Raw genomic sequence first — 16918 nt, 5'->3', positions numbered from 1 at the left:
CAAATTACTGTGTTGAACACGTATAAATAATATAATGCTGTGTCAACTAAAGCTCAATTTAAAACAAACAAACAAGGATAGATACATACCAATAGAATTCAGAAGTCGCATATCAGGAGAGTACATGACACTACTGCAGTGAAATATTGAAACACTTTCATTGTTTCTACCGCTGTTGATGATATGCTTTCCCTATGACATGGCAATTACACTCTTACATATGTACCTAAAAGAGAGGGCAGAAAAACTCTAAGAAATTATGGCTGACACATTTATCATTTATGGAAATATATAAATCTATAACTGTATCATCCTATCTACCTATTTGTCACAAATTATAAAAGAAAGTATGTGAAAGTTGCGATGTCTCACCAGAGGTGATTGATCCAGCTAAAAGTAGTTATGGGACATTAATGAATTGAGGTTGTCTGAAAACAGGGTACAGCATTTGCCTCTATTCCAGCTTTGATGCCGAATTGCTAGTGAAGAACAATGTGCCAACATCTTCTACCTAAATGTACCTAATAAAGCTGGGAAATATTTTAGGTCAGTCACTACTGATTTGAAAGACATGTGTATAGATACACGTGATCGTCTTGAATCTCAGACTTTGTCGGAGATCAGACTTAGACTTTAGCAGGCTTCATTCATCACAGAATGCATCAGCATCCAGCAAGTCTCAACCTAAGCATAGTCAAAGGAACACAGAAAAGGTGACTGTTCTGACCCTGGCCAAGGCAGGAAGAACTATCCCATGACCTGATGATGTCACATGACCAGAGATGCTGCTGGGATGATTCCTTATTCTGTTTCACTTCTGGAAAAGGTTCCTAAGTACTAGTCCTAATTAAAAAGAAGATCAAACACTAATTTACAGAGGCCTCAAAACACTAAAGAAATCATTTCCTCTTGGATAATTTCCCACTGACTATAAAAACAACATACACAACAAGAAAGTCTTGCTTATTGGTCCCAACTTTGGGGATCCAGTGTATAAAAAGCCCCAGAGCAGAAGTAGTCTTCAGAATCTGAGAAACTCACTTCTGAACAGGAGTCCACACTCCACCACTGACAAAATGACTCACTCCTGCTGCTCCCTGTGCTGCCAGCCCACCTGCTGTGAGTCCAGCTGCTGTCGGCCTTGCTGCCCCCCAACTTGCTACCAGACTAGTGAAAACATCTGCTGTAGGACCACCTGCTACAAACCTACCTGTGTGACCACCTGCTGTCAGCACAACTGTGGTGGGTCCAGCTGCTGCCAGCCTTGCTGCCGCCCTGTCCGCTGTCAGACCACCTGCTGCAGGACCACCTGCCTCAAGCCTACTTGTGTGAGCAGCTGCTGCCAGCCCACCTGCTGTGAGTCCAGCTGCTGTCAGCCCTCCTGCCCCCAAACTTGCTGTCAAATCACTGAAACCACCTGCTGCAAGCCTACCTGTGTGACCAGCTGCTGTCAGCCCACCTGCTGTGGGTCCATCAGCGCTGGACAAACCTGCGGTGGTTCTAACTGCTGTCAGCCTTGCTGCCAGCCAGCCTCCTGTGCACCTGTGTACTGCCACAGAACCTGCTACCACCCCACGTGCCTCTGCCTGCCTGGGTGCCGAGAACAGAGCTGTGGATCCAGCTGCTGCCAGCCTTGCAGCCGCCCTGTCTGCTGTCAGACCACCTGCTGTAGGACCACCTGCTGCCGCCCCAGCTGTGTGTCCAGCTGCTGCCAGCCTTCCTGCTGCTGATCACCTTGCCAAGGATCCACTGTCCCTATACAACACCTTCTATTAATTGACTTGCTACCTGGGGACAAAACAAAGTCACTTCCTAGACTTTGCTGACGACTGACATGCTCTACCAGAATTTCAGTTACTCATCTCCTTGCTTAAGAGCTTGTGAATTAGGTTGACGGAGTGCAGGGGGCTTCCTCCAATTGTCTTCCTCTGGTGTAGGAGGACCATGTGCCAACTTTCTGCATCTGTGATAAGGAAGTATGTCTTGGTTTTAACTCTGAAAATAGGATTGACCATCTAGTTCTTCTGAGTAACTTAAGAAAACAAGCTCTCAGAATGTTTCTGTGGGTTTCTATAGCCTATCATAATCTTTATAATCATATGTTCTCTTTTGCTATCCTCATAGTTCTTGTATCATGCTTTCTCCTTTTACGCTCACTTTGAGTTTTTCTGTATGTTTCTCAATAAATGGTGTACCACAATTCTTCAGTATGTGTTTGATTTATTGCACCACATTCCTCATATAGAAATTTATATATTATATGTCTTACCCATTATGAGCATCATATTAGCCCCCTTCCTAATTATTATCTCATTATTAAAAACCCATTTCATTGTGTAGTGTGATTTACCTAATAATAAACAGACTCATCCAGGATGAAGTCTTCTGTTCCTGCTCAAGGGCAGGTACATTTACATCCCAAGGAACTATTAATAGATGTCTGAATCTGTTCGTTTCCAAGGCAAACATTCAATATCACAGTAATCCAAGTCTATGCCCCAACCAGTAACGCTGAAGAAGCTGAAGTTGAATGGTTCTATGAAGACCTACAAGACCTTTTAGAACTAACACCCAAAAAAGATGTCCTTTTCATTATAGGGGACTGGAATGCAAAAGTAGGAAGTCAAGAAACACCTGGAGTAACAGGCAAATTTGGCCTTGGAATACGGAATGAAGCAGGGCAAAGACTAATAGAGTTTTGCCAAGAAAATGCACTGGTCATAGCAAACACCCTCTTCCAACAACACAAGAGAAGACTCTATACATGACATCACCAGATGGTCAACACCGAAATCAGATTGATTATGTTCTTTGCAGTCAAAGATGGAGAAGCTCTATACAGTCAGCAAAAACAAGAGCAGGAGCTGACTGTGGCTCAGACCATGAACTCCTTATTGCCAAATTCAGACTTAAATTGAAGAAAGTAGGGAAAACCACTAGACCATTCAGGTATGACCTAAATCAAATCCCTTATGATTATACAGTGGAAGTGAGAAATAGATTTAAGGGCCTAGATCTGATAGAGTGCCTGATGAACTATGGAATGAGGTTCATGATATTGTACAGGAGACAGGGATCAAGACCATCCCCATGGAAAAGAAATGCAAAAAAGCAAAATGGCTGTCTGGGGAGACCTTACAAATAGCTGTGAAAAGAAGAGAAGCGAAAACAAAGGAGAAACGGAAAAATATAAACATCTGAATGCAGAGTTCCAAAGAATAGCAAGGAGAGATAAGAAAGCCTTCTTCAGCGATCAATGCAAAGAAATAGAGGAAAACAACAGAATGGGAAAGACTAGGAATCTCTTCAAGAAAATCAGAGATACCAAAGGAACATTTCATGCAAAGATGGGCTCGATAAAGGACAGAAATGGTAGGGACCTAACAGAAGCAGAAGATACTAAGAAGAGATGGCAAGAATACACAGAAGAACTGTACAAAAAAGATCTTCATGACCCAGATAATCACGATGGTGTGACCACTGACCTAGAGCCAAACATCCTGGAATGTGAAGTCAAGTGGGCCTTAGAAAGCATCACTATGAACAAAGCTAGTGGAGGTGATGGAATTCCAGTTGAGCTATTCCAAATCCTGAAAGACGATGCTGTGAAAGTGCTGCACTCAATATGCCAGCAAATTTGGAAAACTCAGCAGTGGCCACAGGACTGGAAAAGGTCAGTTTTCATTCCAATCCCCAAAAAAGGCAATGTCAAAGAACGCTCAAACTACCGCACGATTGCACTCATCTCACATGCTAGTAAAGTAATGCTCAAAATTCTCCAAGCCAGGCTTCAACAATATGTGAACGGTGAACTTCCTGATGTTCAAGGTGGTTTTAGAAAAGGCAGAGGAACCAGAGATCAAATTGCCAACATCTGCTGGATCATGGAAAAAGCAAGAGAGTTCCAGAAAAACATATCTTTCTGCTTTATTGACTATGCCAAAGCTTTTTACTGTGTGGATCACAATAAACTGTGGAAAATTCTGAAAGAGATGGGAATACTAGACCACCTGACCTGCCTCTTGAGAAATCTGTATGCAGGTCAGGAAGCAACAGTTAGAACTGGACATGGAACAACAGACGGGTTCCAAATAGGAAAAGGAGTTCATCAAGGCTGTATATTGTCACCCTGTTTATTTAACTTATATGCAGAGTACATCATGAGAAATGCTGGACTGGAAGAAACACAAACTGGAATCAAGATTGCCGGGAGAAATATCAATAACCTCAGATATGCAGATGACACCACCCTTATGGCAGAAAGTGAAGAGGAACTCAAAAGCCTCTTGATGAAAGTGAAAGAGGAGAGTGAAAAAGTTGGCTTAAAGCTCAACATTCAGAAAATGAAGATCATGGCATCCAGGCCCATTATTTCATGGGAAATAGATGAGGAAACAGTGGAAACAGTGTCAGACTTTATTTTTCTGGGCTCCAAAATCACTACAGATGGTGACTGCAGCCATGAAATTAAAAGACGCTTACTCCTTGGAAGGAAAGTTATGACCAACCTAGATAGCATATTCAAAAGCACAGACATTCCTTTGCCAACAAAAGTCCGTCTAGTCAAGGCTATGGTTTTTCCAGTGGTCATGTATGGATGTGAGAGTTGGACTGTGAAGAAGGCTGAGGACCGAAGAATTGATGCTTTTGAACTGTGGTGTTGGAGAAGACTCTTGAGAGTCCCTTGGACTGCAAGGAGATCCAACCAGTCCATTCTGAAGGAGATCAGCCCTGGGATTTCTTTGGAAGGAATGATGCTAAAGCTGAAACTCTAGTACTTTGGCCACCTCATGCGAAGAGTTGACTCATTGTAAAAGACTCTGATGCTGGGAGGGATTGGGGGCAGGAGGAGAAGGGGACGCCAGAGGATGAGATGGCTGGATGGCATCACTGACTCAATGGACGTGAGTCTCAGTGAACTCTGGGAGTTGGTGATGGACAGGGAGGTATGGCGTGCTCCGATTCATGGGGTCGCAAAGAGTCGGACACAACTGAGCGACTGAACTGAACTGAACTTGCAGTCCCCTGATAGAATTCACTCACAGAGGCTACAAACAAAGATACAATATTCCAACTGTTTGGGTGTTTAGTTGATGCTTCCATACTTCCAGTGGTGTGACTTCCTACTGCCGTGGTAACCCATTCCATTTTCAAGCATCTCTCATAAAAAGAAATTGATTACTTTAGCATTTCTCCTTCCCCCAATCCAGTCTCCTGAATCTTTTGCTCACTGGGATCACTTGTTAGACAGAATGGCGTTGCTGAGCTGTTACTCTTCCCAGGAGAAGATACCTGTACTGCAAAATCACAGTGATTTCTCCCTTATCCCTGGCATGTGCTCGCTCTCCCACTTCTTGGGATGTGCTTTTCTGTATGCCCAGTATTTGCCTACTGACTACAGAACCTTAAGATTCTCATTTTTCCCCAAGACCTCTATCACTGACATTTTCAATCAGATATGTAGTGTTAAGGTTAAGTCAGGGTAGTTTCCGTAAATAGTCTAGACGTTACCAGATTCTAGTTTAGTCGAATGAAATATCATTGAAACAAATAGATGTACATGATCATTCTTTTGACTTTTATTTTGTGCCTTTGTAAGATGCTTCTAGTGTACACTATCCACTTTCTGTACTAAATTCCCTCATAGATTTGTGCTTCTATTTATCTTATCTTCAACCATAAATTCTCCATGGTGGAAAAAGAAAATAGCTCTGTTATGGGAATTAATATCATATGGAAGAGAGTTCAAATTTCTGTTCTGCTACTCATTAACACTTGATTAGGGGAATATATACATAAGTCACCTCAAGAATTGTTTATATCTATTTTCCTACTACTCTCTTTCTATGTAGTATGTCTACCCATAGATTAGAAGTATTTTCTTTCTCTTTCTGTCTCTCACTGGGTCAGTCAGTCTGCAAGTAGACACCTTTTGCAAAAACAATAATTCTTATATTTTCAGGGATATCTCAAAACAAATTGATTCATCACCATTATTAGTAGAGAATCATTGTTTCTCTTACTTGTTCCATGATAATGTAAGATTTTATCTACTTTATTTAAGTCTGTATGCCTGACTTAACATAAACCATTCTCAAATTTATAAATTATTTAACTTCCAAGTCATAGAATTAATAAGAACCTGTAGCACATCTGTAGAGAACAGCAGAGTTTAGTGCTACCCTCAATGATTAAAGAATACATGAGTAATGACTGCCAGCCCATTTGTGGTTTGTAGACTTTTTGATGATGGCCATTTTGGTTGGTGTGAGATGATACCTCATTGTAGTTTTAATTTGCATTTCTCTAATAAAGAATGATGGTGAGCATCTTTTCATGTGTTTATTAGCCATCTTTATGTCTTCTTTGGCGAAATGCTTGTGAGAGGGTAACAGGCAGGAAGGCCAGGGGTCTCCAAATGGAGGAAGTAAGCTGCAAGTGTCAGACATTTTTTCTCTCTCTCTTAAGTGGCAGGAGGAAACAAATGACAAGTGTTAAGAGTTTTTTCCCCTTCTCTATACAAATGTAAAAAGAGGTTTCTCTTAAAATCCTGTGTTGCCATGAAGGCACCTGATTCCACCTGAACGTAACTGTTCTCAGACCTTGAGCTAATCAGTGCATTTTCTATGGAAATGTTTGTCTTAAGCTGTGTTAATGTGCTATGTATGGACCCTAGACTGTCTTCAAGTCGGTTCCACCAAGACTCAGAACACACTTGACAAACGAGTGTGTTTTACTTATACAGTGTTCTCCTAATCTACGTTAATGAAATCATATATTTGCTTGGTAAACTGCCTTTTCTTCAAGATTCATGTCAATCGTTTTATGGCCTGGGATGACTCAGCTGCTGCCAATGTTATCTCAAAATGCATGTTGTGGGTGAGGGGCCTGGTGCCATTCTCTGAATTTTGAGAAATTTCCTTTCTCTGATTAGCAGACTGCTAGTAGCTATATACGGAGAAGGCAATGGCACCCCACTCCAGTACTCTTGCCTGGAAAATCCCATGGACGGAGGAGCCTGGTGGGCTGCAGTCCATGGGGTCGTGAAGAGTCGGACATGACTGAGTGACTTCACTTTTACTTTTCACTTTCATGCATTGGAGGAGGAAATGGCAACCCACTCCAGTGTTCTTGCCTGGAGAATCCCAGGGACGGGGGAGCTTGGTGGGCTGCCATCTCTGGGGTCGCACAGAGTCGGACACGACTGAAGCGACTTAGCTTAGCTTAGTAGCTATATAACATCCGGCTAAAGACTAGCAGTGGGGCATTCTCTCTGCCCCTTTCTGATGTCTATGTCAGAAGCTTTCTCTATCTCGTTTATATGTTAACAAAACTTTATTACACGAAAGCTCTGAGCAATCAAATCTCAGAAGCTCGTTACTAGCCCTGGATTGAATTCTTCTCCAGAGGCCAAGAATCCTGTCGTCTTTCATGGTTTAGCAACAACCTTTCACTTATTTAGTTCTTCTGGCCACTTTTTGATTGGGTTGTTTGTTTTTTTGGTATTGAGCTGCTTGGGCATATGCCCTCAGGAAACTTTAATTGAAAAAAACACATCTGCCCCAATGTTCATTGCAGCACTAATTTACAATTGCAAGGACATGGAAGCAACCTAGCTGTCTATCAACAGATGAATGGATAAAGACATTGTGGTAGATAATTGTGTACATTCCATACACAATGAAATATTACTCAGCTATAGAAAGGAACACATTTGAATCAATCCTAATGCAGTGGATATAATAGAGCCTATTATATGAATGAAGTAAGTCAGAAAGAGAAAGACAAATTCACAAATTAATGCATATCTATAGAATCTAGAAAGATGGTACTGATGATCCTATTTGCAGGGCAGCAAAGGAGATACAGACATAAAGACCAGATGTATGGTCACAGTGCAGGAGGGAGAGGGTGGCATGACTTGAGAAAGTAGCATCGAAACATATACATTACCATATATGACGTGGACATGTGTATATGTGTGTGTATGTGTGTGTTCGTCACTCGGCCATGTCTGACTCTTTGAGACCCCATGAACTGTAGCCCTCCAGGCTCTTCTGTTCATGGAATTCTCCAGGAAAGAACACTGGAGCCATTCCCTTTTCAGGGGAATCTTCCTACCCAGGGTTTGAACCCAGGTCTCCTGCATCGCAGGCAGATTCTTTACCATCGGAGCCACCAGGGAGGCCATAAGTGGATAGCCAGTGTAGGTTTGTAGTGTGATGCAGAACCCAAAGCTGGTGCTCTGTGCTGACCTAGAGGGTGAGATGGAGAAGGAGGTGGGAAGGTGGTTTAGGAGGAAGGGATGTATGTGTTGTAGCCACGCGTTCCGGGAAACATACTCAGTCAGAAGGACAATGCAGGTAGTGGAGTGCAGTTTATTACACCAGCGGGCCCAAGTAGAGTCTCCTCTTAGCCAAGGACCCTGACCAGTTTTTGTGAAAACCATACATACCCTAAGTGTTCTTGCCCAAACCAACCTCCCGAAATTCTCTGAAACTAGTCTGAACAAAGGAAAAGAAAGAGACAATAAAAGTTAAGTTGTGATTCATATGCCTTAAGCCCAGGTAGTTAGCAGTGGACAATTATCAACAGACCTGTGGTCATACCTGAATACACATAATAGAATTTATGATTCTATTTGGTTCCACAGACAATTAGGGTATTCTTTTAGGTGATGGAGAGTCTAGGTACGAGCCCTGGGGCTCTTCCATCCAGGGGGTCTGGTTTTCCACTTGGTATGTCGTTTCTATAGATACTGGGCATACAGCTCAAAGTCCAGAGTCCGGACCAAGATGGAGTCCTGCTTTCAAGATGGAGCCTGTTCTGTCTGTTTCCTCCTTCATATATATACCTATGGCTGATTCATGTTGATGTATGGTGGAAACCATTGCAATATTGTAACTATCCTCCAATTAAAAATAATATTGAAAATAATTACCAACCGAATTCCATTTGATTCCTACAAAATCAAACTGATCATAATATATAAGCATTCAATATCTTAAATTTCATCAACTGTTAACTTCAGTAGAAGCTTTGAAGCCAAATGGAGAATTTTGATTATGACAGATAACACTTCTGCTGTGCAAGAGCAGTGGACAGAGAAAATACTCACAGTGAACAGTGAGTCTGTACACATGTCCATTATATATGTATATATATATATATTTTTTTTTTTTTTTGAGAAATTATGCCCTGAGGAAATGAAGTTCTTTCCCTATTTGCATGAGGTAAAAGGACTGACTATATGGATTGAGCCAAGGGAGGAGCAAGAGTGGAAAGTAAAGGGATTTGGAGAATTATTTAGATGGAGGTAGGTGTGAGGGCAGAAAGTGTTTCCCGCTTGTGTCTCACATCAATGACCTCCAGAGTGTTTACCACAAAGGAGACACTGGACGGCTACAAGTTTGGCTCTCTTATCCCATCTCTATCTTTAGGTGCATCGATACTTATACAAGGGAGCATGAACGGAGTAGCCATGGTGGCAGGGATGGAAGATTTGTGTGGACCAACAGCGCAAGCTCACTCTGACCGTGGCTGGCCCTGCTGTATATGCTGTTAGTCAGAAGCAGAGAATAATATCCCTCAGGAAACCTAGCCATCTAACTTCAAGGCAAGCTAGTTTTCCTCTTAGATTACATGTGTGTGGAAAAGACAGCAATTCTTCTTTACTACGATTCCATGTTGTAAACATGGATTTGTTGTCCTTATCAGCAGTGCTATCTATCAGCTTATAGTAATATTGTTATAGGATTCTGAATTGTAAAACTTTGGAGCCTCAAACCCACTTTTTGATGAACAAGATCAACAAGAGGCAAATGAAAATGGGATCTACTTGTTCTACCATACATCACATGACAGAAATGGCTGACCCATGGAAAACTAGAATCGTCTTGTTCAGTTCAGTTCCGTCACTCAGTCATGTTCAACTCTTTGTGACCCCATGGACTGCAGCACACCAGGCTTCCCTGTCCATCACCAACTCCTGGAGCTTACTCAAACTCATGTCCATTGAGTCGGTGATGCCATCCAATGATCAAATCTTCTGTCATCCCCTTCTCCTGCCTTCAATCTTTCCCAGCTTCAGGGTCTTTTCAAATGAGTCAGTTCTTCACATCAGGTGGCCAAAGCATTGGAGTTTCAGCTTCAGCATCAGTCCTTTCAATGAATAGTCAGGACTGATTTCCTTTAGGATGGATTGGTTGGATCTCCTTGCAGTCCAAGGGACTCTCAGGAGTCTTCTCCAACACCACAGTTCAAAAGCATCCATTCTTCGGTGCTCAGCTTTCTTTATAGTCCGACTTTCACATCTATCCATGACTACTGGAAAAACCATAGCTTTGACTAGATGGACCTTTGTAGGCAAAGTATTTCTCTGCTTTTTAATAGGCTGTCTAGGTTGGTCATAACTTTCCTTTCAAGAGCAAGCATCTTTTAATTTCATGGCTGCTGTCACCATCTGTGGTGATTTTGGAGCCCCCCCCCCCCCCAAAAATAGTCTCAATGTTTCCATGGTTTCCCCATCTATTTGCATGAAGTGATGGGACCAGATGCCATTATCTTAGTTTTCTGGATGTTGAGTTTTAAGCCAAGAGTATTAAGCCTCTTTCAGTTTCATCAAGAGATGGCTGACCCATGGAAAATTAAAATGGTCTTGTAGATGTGCAGTAAGAACCAACTTAGAGACGACACCACACAAGATTGATATGTTGTTTCTGAATATGGCACATACTTTGACCTAATGGCCACTCTGTGGATCCCATATCGGTAGTACCATGTGTATCCACAAAGGTAGTATACATGGTTTCAGAAAGGGAAGTAGCAGTGAACCCTCTTACTTTAACTCAGGGTGACATATATGGGAATCTGTTCTTCCCCTCCCAATGGATCTACACTCTCCTGGATTGAAGGTTTTAATAGTATAAAAGTCACATTTTTTAGGGAATATAGTCTATGTTTAAATTGTCACCTGGTTATTTTGGACTCCTCATCTAGATAGACCAGTGGGCAGAGAGAGGAGTTACTAGTTGCTGAGGGATAATTATCATGAAAAGATTGAGGGCAGCGAGAAATAGTGAGAACAAAATTTCCTTGGAGTATCTCATGGTGTGTCCAGGCCCAGCAATAGATAACCACATGAACAATGACAGCAAGTATAGCTTGCCAAGGACATAGTCACTGAGGTTCAGACATCTATTAATACTTCCTTGGGAGGTATATGTAAGTGCCCTTGAGCAGGAACAGAAAACTTCATCCTGGATGTGTCTGTTTATTATTAGGTAAATCACACTACACAATGAAATGGGTTTTTAGTAATGAGATAATAATTAGGAAGGGGGTAATATGATGCTCATATTGGATAAGACATATAATATATAAATTTCTATATGAGGAATGTGATGAAATAAATCAAACACATACAGAAGAATTGTGATACACCATTTATTGAGAAACATACAGGTAAAACTCAAAGTGATCGTAAAAGGAGAAAGCATGATACAAGAACTATGAGGATAGCAAAAGAGAAAACATGATTATAAAGATTATGACAGGCTGTAAAAACCTATAGAAACATTCTGAGAGCTTGTTTTCTTAAGTTACTCAGAAGAACTAGATGGTCAATCCTATTTTCAGAGTCAATACCAAGACATACTTCCTTATCACAGATGCAGGATGTTGGCACATGGTTCTCCTACACCAGGAAGACAATTGGAGGAAGCCCGTACACTCCATCAACCTAATTCACAAGCTCTTAAGCAAGGAGATGAGTAACTGAAATTCTGGTAGATCATGTCAGTTGTCAGCAAAGTCTAGGAAGTGACTTTGTTTTGTCCCCAGGTAGCAAGGCAATTAATAGAAGGTGTTGTATAGGGACAGTGGATCCTTGGCAAGGTGATCAGCAGCAGGAAGGCTGGCAGCAGCTGGACACACAGCTGGGGCGGCAGCAGGTGGTCCTACAGCAGGTGGTCTGACAGCAGACAGGGCGGCTGCAAGGCTGGCAGCAGCTGGATCCACAGCTCTGTTCTCGGCACCCAGGCAGGCAGAGGCACGTGGGGTGGTAGCAGGTTCTGTGGCAGTACACAGGTGCACAGGAGGCTGGCTGGCAGCAAGGCTGACAGCAGTTAGAACCACCGCAGGTTTGTCCAGGGCTGATGGACCCACAGCAGGTGGGCTGACAGCAGCTGGTCACACAGGTAGGTTTGCAGCAGGTGGTTTCAGTGATTTGACAGCAAGTTTGGGGGCAGGAGGGCTGACAGCAGCTGGACTCACAGCAGGTGGGCTGGCAGCAGGTGGTCACACAAGTAGGCTTGAGGCAGGTGGTCCTGCAGCAGGTGGTCTGACAGCGGATAGGGAGGCAGCAAGGCTGGCAGCAGCTGGACCCACCACAGTTGGGCTGACAGCAGGTGGTCACACAGGTAGGTTTGCAGCAGGTGGTCCTACAGCAGGTGTTTTCACTAGTCTGGTAGCAAGTTGGGGGGCAGCAGGGCCGACAGCAGCTGGACTCACAGCAGGTGGGCTGGCAGCAGCTGCTCACACAAGTAGGCTTGAGGCAGGTGGTCCTGCAGCAGGTGGTCTGACAGCGGATAGGGAGGCAGCAAGGCTGGCAGCAGCTGGACCTACCACAGTTGGGCTGACAGCAGGTGGTCACACAGGTAGGTTTGCAGCAGGTGGTCCTACAGCAGGTGTTTTCACTAGTCTGGTAGCAAGTTGGGGGGCAGCAAGGCCGACAGCAGCTGGACTCACAGCAGGTGGGCTGGCAGCACGGGGAGCAGCAGGAGTGAGTCATTTTGTCAGTGGTCGAGTATGGACTCCTGTTCAGAAGTGAGTTTCTCAGATTCTGAAGACTACTTCTGCTCTGGGGCTTTTAATACACTGGACCTCCGATCTTGGGACCAATAAGCAAGACTTTCCTTGTTGTGTATGTTGTATTTGTAGTCAGTGGGAAATTATCCAAGAGGAAATAATTTCTTTAGTGTTTTGAGGCCTCTGTAAATTAGTGTTTGATCTTCTCTCTAATTAGGACTAGTACTTAAGAACCTTTTCCAGAAGTGAAAAAGAATAAGGAATCATCCCAGCAGCATCTCTGGTCATGTGACATCATCAGGTCATGGGATAGTTCTTCCTGCCTTGGCCAGGGTCAGAACAGTCACCTTTTCTGTGTTCCTTTGACTATGCTTAGGTTGAGACTTGCTGGATGCTGATGCATTCTGTGATGAATGAAGCCTGCTAAAGTCTAAGTCTGATCTCGGACAAAGTCTGAGATTCAAGACGATCATGTGTATCTGTGTACATGTCTTTCAAATCAGTAGTGACTGACCTAAAATATTTCCCAGCTTTATTAGGTACATTTAGGTAGAAGATGTTGGCACATTGTTCTTCACTAGCAATTCGGCATCAAAGCTGGAATAGAGGCAAATGCTGTACCCTGTTTTCAGACAACCTCAATTCATTAATGTCCCATAACTACTTTTAGCTGGATCAATCACCTCTGGTGAGACATCGCAACTTTCACATACTTTCTTTTATAATTTGTGACAAATAGGTAGATAGGATGATACAGTTATAGATTTATATATTTCCATAAATGATAAATGTGTCAGCCATAATTTCTTAGAGTTTTTCTGCCCTCTCTTTTAGGTTCATATGTAAGAGTGTAATTGCCATGTCATAGGGAAAGCATATCATCAACAGCGGTAGAAACAATGAAAATGTTTCAATATTTCACTGCAGTAGTGTCATGTACTCTCCTGATATGAGACTTCTGAACTCTACTGGTATGTATCTATCCTTGTTTGTGTGTTTTAAATTGAGCTTTAGTTGACACGACGTTATATTGTTTATAGGTGTTCAACATAATAATTTGATATTCGTAGATGTTGCAAAGTTATCACTGCAGTAAGTCTAGTTAATGTTATCATCTGTCACAATTGATAGTTACAAAGTCTTTTTTCTTGCATGAGAGCTTTTAAAATCCACTTTTCTAGCCACCTCAAAGGTTTCAGTATTATTAACTATGGTCATTATGCTGTGCATTACATTCCCCAGGCATTTATTTTATAACTGGAAGCCTCTACCTTGTGATCCCGTTTACCTGTTTCACCCACCCCACCTCCCACCTCTGGCTACCATTGATCTGTTCTGTCTATGAGCTCAGTTTTAGAAAAAAAATTTTTAAGATTCCATATATAAGTGAAATCACATGGTATTTGTCTCTCTCTAACTTTTTTCATTTAGCTTAATGTTCTTATATTGTCATAAATGGGAAGATACCCCTCAGGAATATCATTTTGAGTTTGAGGAGTCCAGTTTCATTGTTTTCCACATGGCTGCCCAGTTTTCCCGCCACCATTTATTTAAAAGATTGCAATCTCCTTATTGCATCAATATATTCTTGGCCCCTTTGTAATAAATTAGTAGGCCATATAATGTGTGGACTCATTTCTGGCCTCTTTATTCTATTCCATTGATTTAGGTGCCGGTTTTTTCCAGTCCATACTGTTTTGTTTAATATAGCTTTGTACTACTGTTTGGAATCAAGGAAAATGATGCTTCCAGCTTTGTTCTTCTTTATCAATATTGCATTGGCTATTTTGTGGTTCCATACAAATTTTAATTTTTTTCCTTTTTTCTGCCATTGGAATTACATTATCATTTTATCCTTTCTACATGATCATTTTATCCTTTCTACTGCTGTTGACTATATGTTTTCCCATTACATGGCAATTATACTCTAACATATATATCTGAAAGAGAGAAAATGAGGCCTAAAATCTTTAAGAAATTGTGGCTGAGATTCCACACTTGTCAGAATATGTAAATTTACAGATTGAAACATACCTTAGTTATTCTCCTATCTAACCTGCTTGTCACAAATTGTAGAAGAAAGTATATGCAAGTTGGGATGTCTCACCAGAGGTCATTAACCTAACTAGAAAATAGCAATGAAGCAGTAAGGAAGGGATGCTGTTTGAAAATAGGATTCAGCTTTGGCTCTCTTCCAGTTTTGGTGCTGATTTTCATTTGAAAAATAATGTGGCAACCATCCTCTACTCAGATGACCCTGATAAAACTGGGAAACATTTCAAACTAGTTGCCAAATAAAGATATATATAGATACATGTGGAAGTCTTAACTCTGACTTTGTCAGAGATCAGGCTTGAACTCAAGCAGGCTTCATTCATCACAGAATGCATCAGCATCCCGACCCTTTGGAGGCACATCTCAATCTAAGTAGAGCCAAAGGAACAAAGCTCAGAAAGGAGAACTATTCTGACTTTCACAGAGCCAGCAGGAAGTACCCCATGACCAGATGATGTCACATGACCAGAAATGCTGCTGGTGATGATTCCTGACATTTACATTTCTAGGAAAGATTCTTAAGTACCAACCCAATTAAGGAAAAGATCAAACACTAATTTACAGAGGCCTCTGATAAAACACTAAGAAAGCAACTTCCTCCATGACAATTATCCAAAACTACAACAGGAACATAAATAACATCCAGGAAAGTCCTGCTTATTGGTCCCAACATTGGGGGTCCAGGGTATAAAAGTCCCAGAACAGGAGGAGTCCTCAGAATCTGAGAAACTCAGCTCTGAGCCAGAGTCTACCCTCCACCACAGACACAATGACCCACTCGTGCTGCTCCCCGTGCTGTCAGCCCACCTGCTGCAGGACCACTTGCTGTGAGTCCAGCTGCTGCAAGCCCTGCTGCCCCCCAACTTGCTGTCAAACCACCTGCTGCAGGACCACCTGCTGCAAACCTACTTGTGTGACCACCTGCTGCCAGCCCAGCTGTTGCAGCAAACCCTGCTGTCAGCCCACCTGCTGTGAGTCCATCTGCTGCCAGCCCTCCTGCCCTCCAACTTGCTATCAAGCTAGTGAAACCACCTGCTGTAGGACCACCTGCCGCAAGCCTACTTGTGTGACCACCTGCTGTCAGCCCACCTGCTGTGTGCCCAGCAACTGTGGACAAACCTTCAGTGGGTCCAGCTGCAGCCAGTCTTGCTGTCAGCCAGCTTGCTGTGCACCTGTGTACTGCCATAGAATCTGCTACCACCCCACGTGCTGCTGCCTGCCTGGGTGCCAAGACCAGAGCTGTGGATCCAGCTGCTGCCAGCCTTGCAGCCGCCCTGTCTGCTGTCAGACCACCTGCTGTAGGACCACCTGCTGCCGCCCTAGCTGTGTGTCCAGCTGCTGCCAGCCTTCCTGCTGCTGATCACCTTGCCAAGGATCCACTGTCCCTATACAACACCTTCTATTAATTGCCTTGCTACCTGGGGACAAAACAAAATCACTTCCTAGACTTTGCTGACAACTGACATGATCTACCAGAATTTCAGTTACTCATCTCCTTGCTTAAGAGCTTGTGAATTAGCTTGACAGAGTGCAGGGGGCTTCCTCCAATTGTCTTCCTCTGGTGTAGAGGACCATGTGCCAACACTCTGCATCTGTGATAAGGAAGTATGTCTTGGTTTTGACTCTGAAAATAGGATTGACCATCTAGTTCTTCTGAGTAACTTAAGAAAACAAGCTCTCAGAATGTTTCTATAGGCCTCTGCAGCCTATCATAACCTTTATAATCATATGTTCTCTTTTGCTATCCTCATAGTTCTTGTATCATGCTTTCTCCTTTTATGCTCACTTTGAGTTTTACCTGTATGTTTCTCAATAAATGGTGTATCAAAATTCTTCTGCATGTGTTTGATTTATTTCATCACATTCCTCATATAGAAATTTATATATTATATGTCTTATCCAATATGAGCATCATATTACCCCCTTCCTAATTATTATCTCATTATTAAAAACCCATTTCATTGTGTAGTGTGATTTACCTAATAATAAACAGACTCATCCAGGATGAAGTCTTCTGTTCCTGCTCAAGGGCACTTACATTTACATCCTAAGGAAG

At 42.5% G+C, this 16918-nt stretch overlaps 3 protein-coding genes across 13 annotated transcripts; 2 read left to right on the top strand and 1 right to left on the bottom strand.

Moving 5' to 3' along the window:
• The first annotated feature begins 1076 nt into the window (after positions 1-1076).
• LOC139177581 (keratin-associated protein 9-3-like) lies at positions 1077-1730 on the top strand. Of its 6 annotated transcripts, none has more exons than XM_070773462.1 (4): positions 1077-1123; positions 1190-1360; positions 1445-1491; positions 1531-1730. In XM_070773462.1, exons 1-4 carry the CDS (start codon positions 1077-1079, stop codon positions 1728-1730), a joined length of 465 nt encoding a protein of 154 aa, XP_070629563.1. The 6 variants fall into 6 exon arrangements, with proteins under 6 accessions (XP_070629563.1, XP_070629562.1, XP_070629561.1 ...); XM_070773461.1 differs by having other exon boundaries at positions 1077-1138; positions 1190-1227; positions 1263-1272; positions 1337-1730; XM_070773460.1 differs by having other exon boundaries at positions 1445-1730.
• Positions 1731-11899: 10169 nt separating this feature from the next.
• Positions 11900-12790, bottom strand: LOC109574513 (keratin-associated protein 9-7-like). Of its 3 annotated transcripts, none has more exons than XM_070773451.1 (4): positions 12729-12790; positions 12621-12677; positions 12390-12533; positions 11900-12197 (listed from the first exon to the last, which is right to left on the bottom strand). In XM_070773451.1, exons 1-4 carry the CDS (start codon positions 12788-12790, stop codon positions 11900-11902), a joined length of 561 nt encoding a protein of 186 aa, XP_070629552.1. The 3 variants fall into 3 exon arrangements, with proteins under 3 accessions (XP_070629552.1, XP_019838119.2, XP_070629551.1); XM_019982560.2 differs by having other exon boundaries at positions 12744-12790; XM_070773450.1 differs by having other exon boundaries at positions 11900-12530.
• Positions 12791-15631: 2841 nt separating this feature from the next.
• LOC109573299 (keratin-associated protein 9-3-like) lies at positions 15632-16222 on the top strand. 4 transcript variants are annotated; one of them, XM_070773452.1, is made up of 2 exons: positions 15632-15693; positions 15751-16222. In XM_070773452.1, the coding sequence occupies exons 1-2, from the start codon at positions 15632-15634 to the stop codon at positions 16220-16222; spliced, it is 534 nt and encodes a 177-aa protein (XP_070629553.1). The 4 variants fall into 4 exon arrangements, with proteins under 4 accessions (XP_070629553.1, XP_070629556.1, XP_070629555.1 ...); XM_070773455.1 differs by having other exon boundaries at positions 15632-15837; positions 16003-16222; XM_070773454.1 differs by having other exon boundaries at positions 15632-15837; positions 15988-16222.
• Positions 16223-16918: the final 696 nt, after the last annotated feature.

This window comes from Bos indicus, chromosome 19 (assembly GCF_029378745.1).
Source record: "Bos indicus isolate NIAB-ARS_2022 breed Sahiwal x Tharparkar chromosome 19, NIAB-ARS_B.indTharparkar_mat_pri_1.0, whole genome shotgun sequence".
Classification (NCBI taxonomy): Eukaryota; Metazoa; Chordata; class Mammalia; order Artiodactyla; family Bovidae; genus Bos; species Bos indicus.
Note: the sequence above shows the minus strand (reverse complement) of the source record. Positions and strands in the feature narration are given on the sequence as shown.